This window comes from Meleagris gallopavo, chromosome Z, assembly GCF_000146605.3.
Source record: "Meleagris gallopavo isolate NT-WF06-2002-E0010 breed Aviagen turkey brand Nicholas breeding stock chromosome Z, Turkey_5.1, whole genome shotgun sequence".
NCBI lineage: Eukaryota > Metazoa > Chordata > Aves > Galliformes > Phasianidae > Meleagris > Meleagris gallopavo.
The window spans coordinates 2,501,733-2,511,551 of record NC_015041.2 but is presented as its reverse complement, the minus strand read 5'-3'; the positions used below and the strand labels follow the sequence as shown (position 1 = coordinate 2,511,551).

The 9,819-nt window shown below is 41.2% G+C and overlaps 1 protein-coding gene across 1 annotated transcript in view; it reads left to right on the top strand.

Annotated features, from left to right (window-relative positions):
• The window catches only part of SETBP1 (SET binding protein 1), a gene marked incomplete at its 3' end in the record, with an annotated part of 317,440 nt that overhangs the window by 148,705 nt on the left and 158,916 nt on the right, over positions 1 to 9,819 (top strand). The window contains 2 exon segments of the mRNA XM_031557220.1: positions 4,020 to 5,238; positions 5,241 to 7,484. Of these exon segments, the coding sequence (XP_031413080.1) occupies positions 4,020 to 5,238; positions 5,241 to 7,484 (3,463 nt within the window).

The window sequence follows — 9,819 nt, the reverse complement described above, 5'->3', positions numbered from 1 at the left end:
CTGTAGATTAGTTTGGATTTTTTTTCTCATGTTCATATTAATTTATTGATTTGGTTACTGGAGTCTTTTCCTGCTTTCTGCTTTGGGACTGGAAATAGTATGTAATTTGGAGAGAAGCTCAGAGGGGATGTGGAGGCGGAGTGATATATCTAGTAGTTAAAATAAGAGTCCAAGAGAGACGGATTCAGCCACCAGGTACCTTTTATAGAGTAAGGCACTATTTGTCAGGAAGGTAGCTATGATATGTCTTTCCTTTTTAATGGCTGAGGCCTGCGTGCCTGAATAAAACTATCAAGATAAGTATATTGGTAGGTGCAGGGATACACAGGTCTGCCAAGGCAAGTGAAAGCACAGATTGCCATCTCCTTTGCTCTCTGTCCGACTCTCTTCGTTTGCCTGTAAACAGGATTTATCCTCCTTGTAAGTCTACCTACAACTACCTAAAGCGAGGACTGAAAGTCATGAGCTTGATGCTAAAACCATTTCACTAATGGTTAGAGGATTCATACGTCACTTTTTTTAGTACAAGTTTTAGCATATACTGGATTGTGTTGCTCAAACTTCCTTGCAGTTATAAAGCAGAAGATATTATTTTTACTTTTTAAAGGAAAGGTGGGGTTATAACCCATTAAGACTTTCTGGGAAACTGAATATCAAAAGAAATATTGACCAGGGTTAGTGATAAGATTATATGGGTTAAAATACATTTCTACTTTTCCGTCAGATGAAGGAAAACGGTCCTGGTCCAGAATAGTTAGCTGCTAAAGAAAATCTCTTTTAATGGAAGAGAAAACTACAAATAGAAGCGCTAAAGTTTGAAGTATTTTTAGGATATCATAAACGAAAAAGTAAACAAAAGTTAATCATTTCACTTTTCAGGAAAAAGCCCACTGTTCTTTGTAGTGGTCTCTAGCTGTGTTGCCATAGGAACTCTTTTTGAGTCAAAAGACCCTTACTATAGATCTGCAGTATATTACATGCTCACTGACAAATAAAATAATGAATTTCTGTGTAAGGTAGCAAGGTATAGTTTTTGAAGAGCCTCGTTTACTCTCACCAAGCCCCCCTTTGCTCCCCTCCCCTCTCAACAGCCCTGATATCCTCTAGTATCTCATCCCAGAGGTTAGATATATTCTGCTATCGCTTGTTTGTTTCTTAGGGTTGTGCTCACCCAGAAAGGCAAGATGAAACCTAACTGTTAGGACCAATGGGATCAGAAAGCAGTACAGGAAAAAATATATAAAAATAAATAAATAAATAAATAAAAATAGTTTTTGCTGCATTACTTTCAACCAATTTACTAGTGCTTTTAAGAAGACAGTCCCCATGTATTTGATACAGCTTATGAAACCCAACCTACTGCAGCTGCATGCTCTCTGGTTACTTTGGTCTTTCCTGCAGAAGAATTATTTTGGGATGACATGGACATATCTGGCAGGAGAGAGCAAACTGTAAACGTTATGCTGGAAGGATATCATGAAGAGACCCTGTGGACTGCTATTTGCTACAGCAGATATATAGTTTGACATCCCATTTCAGAAATGAAGTTCTCCAATCCTGCCGACTGGTTGGTTTTGAGGCCCTGTTAAACTGGAATATTTATCTATGTGGTTAAGTGTCTCAAGCGTTGGCACTTTTGATGACAGAGGGATATCTTTCTCATGAACTGTAAGATTAATGTTGTGGTGGCCTGTGGTACTGGAGTAATGACAAGGCTATCATTAGGGATATGTTGGTAGTTGCATTACCATTTTATAGTGTGTGGAACAAGGAAATGAGACTGGAGGATTCAACTGATATATCAGCACTCATCTCTGATATACAGCTGGCCTCTCAATGCTAAGCCCTTATTAATGGCTTTAAATATAGAGATTATTGCTCCTTTTAAACCAGAGATTCCTGTGTGTGCAATGCGCTTAGAGGCACTGGGGTGTTGCTAGCTTGTGATGTTTTTCTTGCTGTAATCACCTTCTCTTCTTCCAAATGAAATTGTTCCTGTTGTTTAGTTTTGCAGCTCAGCATTTTGGAAATAATGCGAGGGGAAAGAGTTGCTTTGACAGCAGCCATAGAGCTGAGATCTCTACCTTAGCACAGCACCAAGGGAGAGACCTCAACCCACTCAACCCACTATTTCCAGGCTTTTTTTCGGAGTCAGAAATTGTACACTGGAAGAATAAGTTCTGTGTAAGGCATGACAACATATTCAACTTCATTCTGGGGACATGGAAACAGGTGGACTGTGTTTTCCTTTGTATTTTACCCAAAGAGGACCTTGGTGTTGTGCTGTGGGAGCTGTGCGCCCCTAGGCCGCAGTGCGGCTGGAGCGTAGGAGGCTGCTGTGAGGAGGAGGAGGAGCTGATTTCTTCCCCAGGCCTATTTATGCTTTCAGCTCTTTTCTCAGGCTGAAAAAAAGGAAAGAAATGCCCGTGACATCTGCAGCTCCAATGCAGCTGCGTGCTTTCATTTTCTCACTCCACAATTCCTGGAAATCTCTGCTTTCCCTGAGCGTAGCTGGTCCATATGTACAACAGCTGAACTATCCACAGGATTTAAGAGTCCCCTATTACTCTGCAGACAATGGACCAGAACAACTTCATCATTACTGCCTATTCCAGAAAGGCCACATGTCCTTTTTCACGTGAATACTAAGGATACCTCACCATCAGTTTGCATATAAGACACGTGTTTGCTGGTCACTAAATAACATACTGTGGACTTGGGGTGTTTAGCACCTTTCAAATCCCTCTGAAATTGATCAAAATTTGAGGGCACCTAATTTCTCAGAGGACTAGGTCACAAGGAGCTCAGAACCATTTTGTGCTGACCCCAAAATCTCTGCGTCATACAACCCAAGCAGGGATCTAATGTAATGCTGCTGATAGAAACTTAATTGTAACAGCATGTTCGCAGAAACATGAGACACTTAGCAGTTGTTTTCTATTGTTCTTTCCTTAGTTACGCATTTATTTTAAGTCTCTCATCATTTATTTGGTATTCGGAACGGTGTTGATACAGTTTGTTGGGAACAGTTTGCTTGTTGTACTAGGTGCTCAAAATCAGTTGCACAGTTTGGTCCAGAGCTTTACAAAACGTAACATCTGAATATGACCAGAGAAAACAAATGGATAGAGGAGGTCAGTGAGAGAAAATAAAATGTTTGTTTGTTTCGTTGTTTTTTACACTTAAAAGAGTTTTGAAAAACTTATAGCTGTAAAGAAATATAATTTTCTTTTAATGAAGGAGGCCTGCCAAGAATAAAGTAGCCTTTATTTTGCACTGTAGAATACTTCAGTATAATTCTGCCCTTTCTGTTACCCCTGCAGTTTGAAGGCTTGCTGTCAGATTAAAAAGTGTGTTGAAGATGTCACTTACCAGCAATGCAAATAGCAGATTATTAAAATATAAAGAGAATAATGCAAATCTTGAACTTGCCAAGCATGCCTCACACACTGGATGCTACGCTTATCATTTTTAACCATTGATTTTGTGGTGATGACTTCTATGTGGAAATTTAAACAAGTAGATCTTTGAGGATTTTGGCTTTGTGAGGAGATGAACTCACGGGTTTTCCTCTTGTTTGTTGTAGCTTCCTAGATAATTCTATATTCATGTTATTTACATCAGTGGATTTAATTTTGAGCATCAAGTTCTGCTAGGAATTATTTTTAAGGAAAAGCATTCTCACTGAGAGGCTAAGTTTCACCATTCATGCACTGGAAGGGAATATTTTACTCATGTTTTAAATTAAAAGTCAATAAAAGATGTTTCCTCTGCAATTTAGCATTTATAGAAATATTCCCATTGTTTTTAGAATGGGAAAACACACAAAACTTGTTTACAGTGCATGAATCTGAATGCAAATTTGACTGAAGTATAAGAACACTTTATAAAGGCTCCTAACTGTTATGAGGACTTTGGCTTAGAGCAGTTGTCATTCACTATGAAACCAGTGGTTGTGACTGGACTGAAAAACTAACTTTTTCCCTGATTTTTTTCTTTTTTCTTTTCTTACCTTCCAGGTTTATGACAGGCCACAGAAACATTCTACCCTGCACTATGATCCAGGCCTCCAACAAGACTTCACCAGTGATACCTTAAAATCAAAGCACCAGCAGAAAAGTAGCAACCAGCACCATCTTGACTGGTTGGCAAGCTCCAATACCGGATCCACTTCTCAAAGTTGCTTCATCAACACAGAACCCAGTCGAGAAGCTGTTAGTGCCACCAAGGTCACTCCTCCAGAGCCAGGAGTTTCCTTCAGTAAATCCCAAGCAAAGAAGTCCTGTGCCAGCAGCACGTGGGGGCAGCTGTCTGTCAGCAGCAAAGAGCTTGCCATTTGCAGTGCAGACCCATCACCCAACAACACTGGTGTGGCTGCTCAGCCAAGCAGTGCCTCCGAGTGCAATGGGCTTTTGCCTATTGGTAATCAAGACGGAGGTATGCAGCTGGAAGTTCCTGATCAGTCTGCTGGGAGTACAAAGAAGAAGTCCAGCAAAAAGGACTTGATATGTCAAACCATCCAAACTGCTGACATTGAGTGGGTGAAGAGCGCTCAGAAAGCGTTTGACAGCAAATGCCATGACAGCATGGAAGGAAAAAAAGAGTCTTATTCGATGGACAGTGTGTTGGATGCATCACCATCAAAACCAAATCCCACTTCTGCTAGCAGCTGTGAAAATGATACTAGCCATGTACGAATTACTATCCCAATAAAGTCTCCAACAACAGATACATCCAGCCACAAAAGGAAAAAAAGGCAGTCTACAAAATCTTCAATGGAGAAAGCTATCCAAGAGAAAAGTCTGCCTTCTGGGCTTGCTATGAGCAGTGAGGTGACAAACAGGACTATTTCTCAGTCAGAAGGGAATAGAAAAGATATTCGAGTCACAAAGCCAGGGAAAGTGATTGAAAATGAGTCCCCCTTAGCAGCTATTGACAGCAGTGTGCTTATTGACAGAGCTTCCCCCAACAGTGCCACCAGACTCAGAAAATCTGTAGCTGTGACATCTACTCTCCTATCCACTGATCTCCCCACAGCTAGTAAACTGTCTGAGGTCCAGCATCCCAAACTCACAGCTAAACGGCGATGGACCTGCAGCAAACCTAAATCTATCCTTCGGGAGACCTCCATGATAACATCTGAGAAGATGATGGTGGAACCTCCTTCAGCCTATCCCATCACGCCATCCAGCCCTCTGTATACCAATACAGACAGTCTTACTGTGATCACACCTGTCAAGAAAAAAGAGGACGACCAAAGAAACAGCCTTTGCTTACTGTTGAAACCATTCATGAGGGAACATCCACTAGCCCAGTAAGTCCAATCAATCGTGAATTTCCAGGAACAAAGAAAAGAAAGAGGAGACGGAATCTGGCCAAGTTGGCTCAGATGGTCCCAGGAGAGGACAAGTCCATCAGTGATCTCAAGTTTCACAAAAAGGTTGGAAAGCTTGGGGTCTTGGATAAGAAGACTATTAAGACCATTAATAAGATGAAGACCCTTAAGAGGAAGAATATTCTCAATCAGATTTTGTCCTCCTGCTCCAGCAGCATAGCTCTGAAAGCGAAAATCCAGCCACCATCTAGTGCTGGGCCAACAACCATTGATGCCAGACTAGGGAAGCAGATCAATGTCAGCAAGAGGGGGACTATCTACATTGGTAAAAAACGGGGCAGGAAGCCAAGAGCAGAGCTGCAGCCTCAACCAGAAGAACCTAAGACAGCCATGAAGCACTCAAGGCCTGTTTCCAGCCAGCCAGAAAACCCAGCAGTGCCTTCCAACCTGCAGTCACTTGTGGCATCGTCACCAGCAGCTATTCATCCGCTTTCGACACAGTTAGCGGGGACTAATGGCAACCTTAGCCCTGCAAGCACTGAAACAAATTTTTCAGAGTTAAAAACTATGCCAAATCTTCAACCTATCAGTGCTCTTCCTACAAAAACCCAGAAAGGAATGCACAGTGGAACTTGGAAGCTGTCTCCACCCAGGTTAATGGCTAATTCACCTTCCCACCTTTGTGAAATAGGTTCTCTAAAAGAAGTTACACTGTCACCGGTGAGTGAGTCTCACAGTGAGGAAACCATTCCGAGCGACAGTGGGATAGGTACAGACAACAACAGTACTTCTGACCAGGCTGAGAAAAGCTCAGAATCCCGCCGGAGATACTCCTTTGATTTCTGCACCCTGGACAATCCAGAGGCTATCCCATCTGACACCAGCACAAAAAACAGGCATGGTCACCGGCAGAAACATCTCATTGTGGATAACTTTCTCTCTCATGAGAGCATGAAAAAGCCAAAGCACAAGAGGAAAAGGAAAAGCTTGCAAAACAGAGATGATATCCAGTTTCTGGCAGACCTTGAGGAACTCATCAATAAATTCCAAGTGTTCAGGATTTCTCATCGTAGTTACACATTTTATCATGAAAATCCATATCCCAGCATCTTCAGGATTAATTTTGATCACTATTACCCTGTGCCATATATCCAATATGACCCATTGCTCTATCTTCGCAGGACCTCTGACATGAAGTCTAAGAAGAAGCGTGGTAGACCTGCCAAAACCAATGACACCATGACAAAGGTGCCTTTTTTACAAGGGTTCGGTTACCCTATTCCCAGTGGGAGTTACTATGCACCCTATGGAATGCCTTACACATCAATGCCTATGATGAATCTTGGTTACTATGGTCAGTATCCAGCTCCTTTGTATCTGTCTCACACGCTCGGAGCGGCTTCCCCATTTATGAGACCTACCGTGCCCCCACCCCAATTCCATGCAAGCTCTCATATGAAGATGTCCACCACTGCCAAGCATAAAGCAAAACATGGAGTGCACCTACAAACACCTGTGGGAATGGGCCTTGGAGACATGCAGTCCTCTTTGGCTCCTCCAAAGGTTGGAGGAACAAGCCTTTCAAGTGGCCGACTTCACAAAAGGAAACACAAACATAAGCACAAGCATAAGGATGAGAGGATACTGGGGACACATGAAGATCTGAGTGGTCTCTTTGCTAGCAAGTCCACTGGCTTCTCCAGTCACTCTATCAATGAAAGGCTAAGTGGCTCAGATAAAGATCTCTCCTTGCTCAGTGAAAAAAGCAAGCATAAGGAGAAGCAAAAGCACCAGCATTGTGAAACTGGACACAAAGGCTCAAAGAGCAACTTTGAAGTGGATACGCTGTCTACCTTGTCACTTTCTGATGCCCAGCAGTGGACACAGAGTAAAGATAAAAGTGATTCAAGCAATGATCCCATTGACTCTTGCACAAAGAGATACTCTGGTAATACTGAGAGTAATGCAAGGTCAGAGTCCCTGGACATGTTTGGTGAAATGAATTCCTCGAGTGAGAAACGGGATAATGATGGAAGTGGGAATAAAAGAAGAAGCTTCGAAGGGTTTGGAACTTACAGAGAAAAGGACATTCAGCCCTTCAGGATAAATAGGAAGGATAGAAGTATTTATGATTCTTCTGCCTCTTCTGGTAAGTTCTGCTTTATTTTATTTTATCTTACTGCACTTTAATTTTAATGCTGAACAGAGAGACTTGCGATTTTCAATAATTATATTCAAGTCATTCACTTCTCTGATTTTTTGTAATTGATTCTCATTTTCCATCCAGACTTTAGGGATACTGACAAGAAAGCTGGCCACATGTTAAGTTGAGACCTACACAAGTATTTGGGTTCTTAGACAGCATTTATGAATATTTCTTTTCACCTTGCTTATTTATCCTTGATTGTTGCACTTCTGCCAAAAGTCCCCCCATCACGTTCTACAACAGCAACAATTACAAAACCTGCTGGCAAAGCAGGCAACTCTCTTACTCAGATCTAATGTCTTAAGGTGATAGTTGTTGCCCAGCCTTTGGGAGTACAGCCACAGCACTGAGCAGAGTTTCTTTGCTCTCACCCACAAAGTGTACAAGGTCCATTTGTTGAAGAGCTGAGAAAGATGTATGGGAAGTTATGGAGCTGGATCAGTATTCTGTGACTGGTATGGTGTAGCACTGATCCAGAGGGACCTGGGATGGTGATGGCTACAGTGAATATTTAGAGTCCCTTGCTACAATCATTGTGTGAATCTGTCACTTCTAATTGTAAAATAATTATCCTGAAATCAAGTGGCTGAAAGAAGGGACTAGTGTCATGGACACAATAAACCCTGACTGACTATGAAGAGTTTGAGGATGTATGACTGGGTTTATAGGGAAGGAAAAAACTCTTTTGGATACTAAGGACATCCGATCCTCTCCCACAGAGTTGAGAAGGGGGAAAAGAATCTGAATCTTGCCTGAAAGACTGAACTGTACTTTACAATAGGGAGCTGCCTTCATGATGACGGAGGCAGGTGTTTTGCTGAATTTAGCTTGGGAGCAAGCCCAGTGCTCCTGCGCCACCATATATTTATCACAGAGGAGGTTTCATACCTGCTGGGGAAAGGGTGAACTTTACTGAAACAACCAGCAGTAGATGAGATTCCGAAGTTCTAGAGAAAAGTTTCAAAGAAACATAATTTAGTCTCAAAAAATAAAACAAACAAACAAACAAAGAGAATCAACAGAGAACAGAGAAGGAGCAGAAAATGTGTATAACCTGCCAATGTGAGCCTTTCCAGATTTTTATTGAATTCTATCTGATTGAGATCCAAAGACTGCTCATACTTAAGCCATTTAGACCTTTCCATTTCCTTCATTGAGTCAAAGATCTGGGCTGTTATGATGAAAATCAGTCTGAAATGGGAGCTTATCCCATGAAAACTCCTCCGTTTGCTATATCATACAATATCAGACTAGTTGTGATACCCAGAAATGAGAAACAAGAAAATGTTGGAAAGAGACTGAATTCAAACCCAAGTTATATGAGAATTCTTATATGCCTGTCAAAGAACAAAATCATTCTCCAGCAAGCATTTTGTAAGTTATTGCAGCAAGGAAGTTGTGCAGCAAAAAAAAGTCTTTGGAATTTTTGATTAGGTTATTTCTATTGTCTATTGAAAGCTATTGATTTCACAGTTTGATAACAGTCGGATTTTTACCCTCTGCCTTCTGAACAGAAAATGTCTGCTAAGCCTGTTTTTCCAGCTTAGTACATTTCACTCAGGCACAGAAACTGACAAGAAAGAATTAGCACTGGTGAACCCAAATGCATTTTCAAAGTAGGGATGTGATTCCCACCAGGCTGATTTGGAAGTAGAATTTGCTAAGAAAAAAATGCATTTCCTGTCATTTTCCTTCTGTTTATTTGACCATGAGGATGAATAAGATGGAGGTCTTGCAATAGGATCTTCATCAAATTTGCTATCTAAACTTTTTAAATTGTTTCTCATTTACACAAAAATTATTTTTATTTATTTCTAATTTACATGATTACAACTGCACATCATTCTCCATGACCTAATCCATCAAGTCACAGATTATGAACTGGTTTCTTCATTGTTAAGCTATTATTTAGATGGAAAAATCATCAGCAGTTAGCTAAGCAAAGCCAGCTAACCAGAGCCATACCTTGCATTGCAAGGAAAAATGCTAAAACTAAGTGTCTCTTCCAAGAAAGATCTGGAGCCAAGACTGCTCATTAAAACCTAGGAACATCTGTCTGCTTGTGACTGTCTAAGATCTCAATGCAGCTTTTTTTTTTTCCTCTCTGCCTTTGACCTTCACTGGGATTCCCAACAGAGGTCCGTATTTGAGTCTAGCCGTAGCTATTAACTGGTTCCCACTGAGGAGGGATTAAACTTTTCTGTGATAACCTTGGCATTCTTTCTCCTAATTCACCTTGCTTTTCCCTGAGGTGGCTAAACACTGATTGACTAATCTT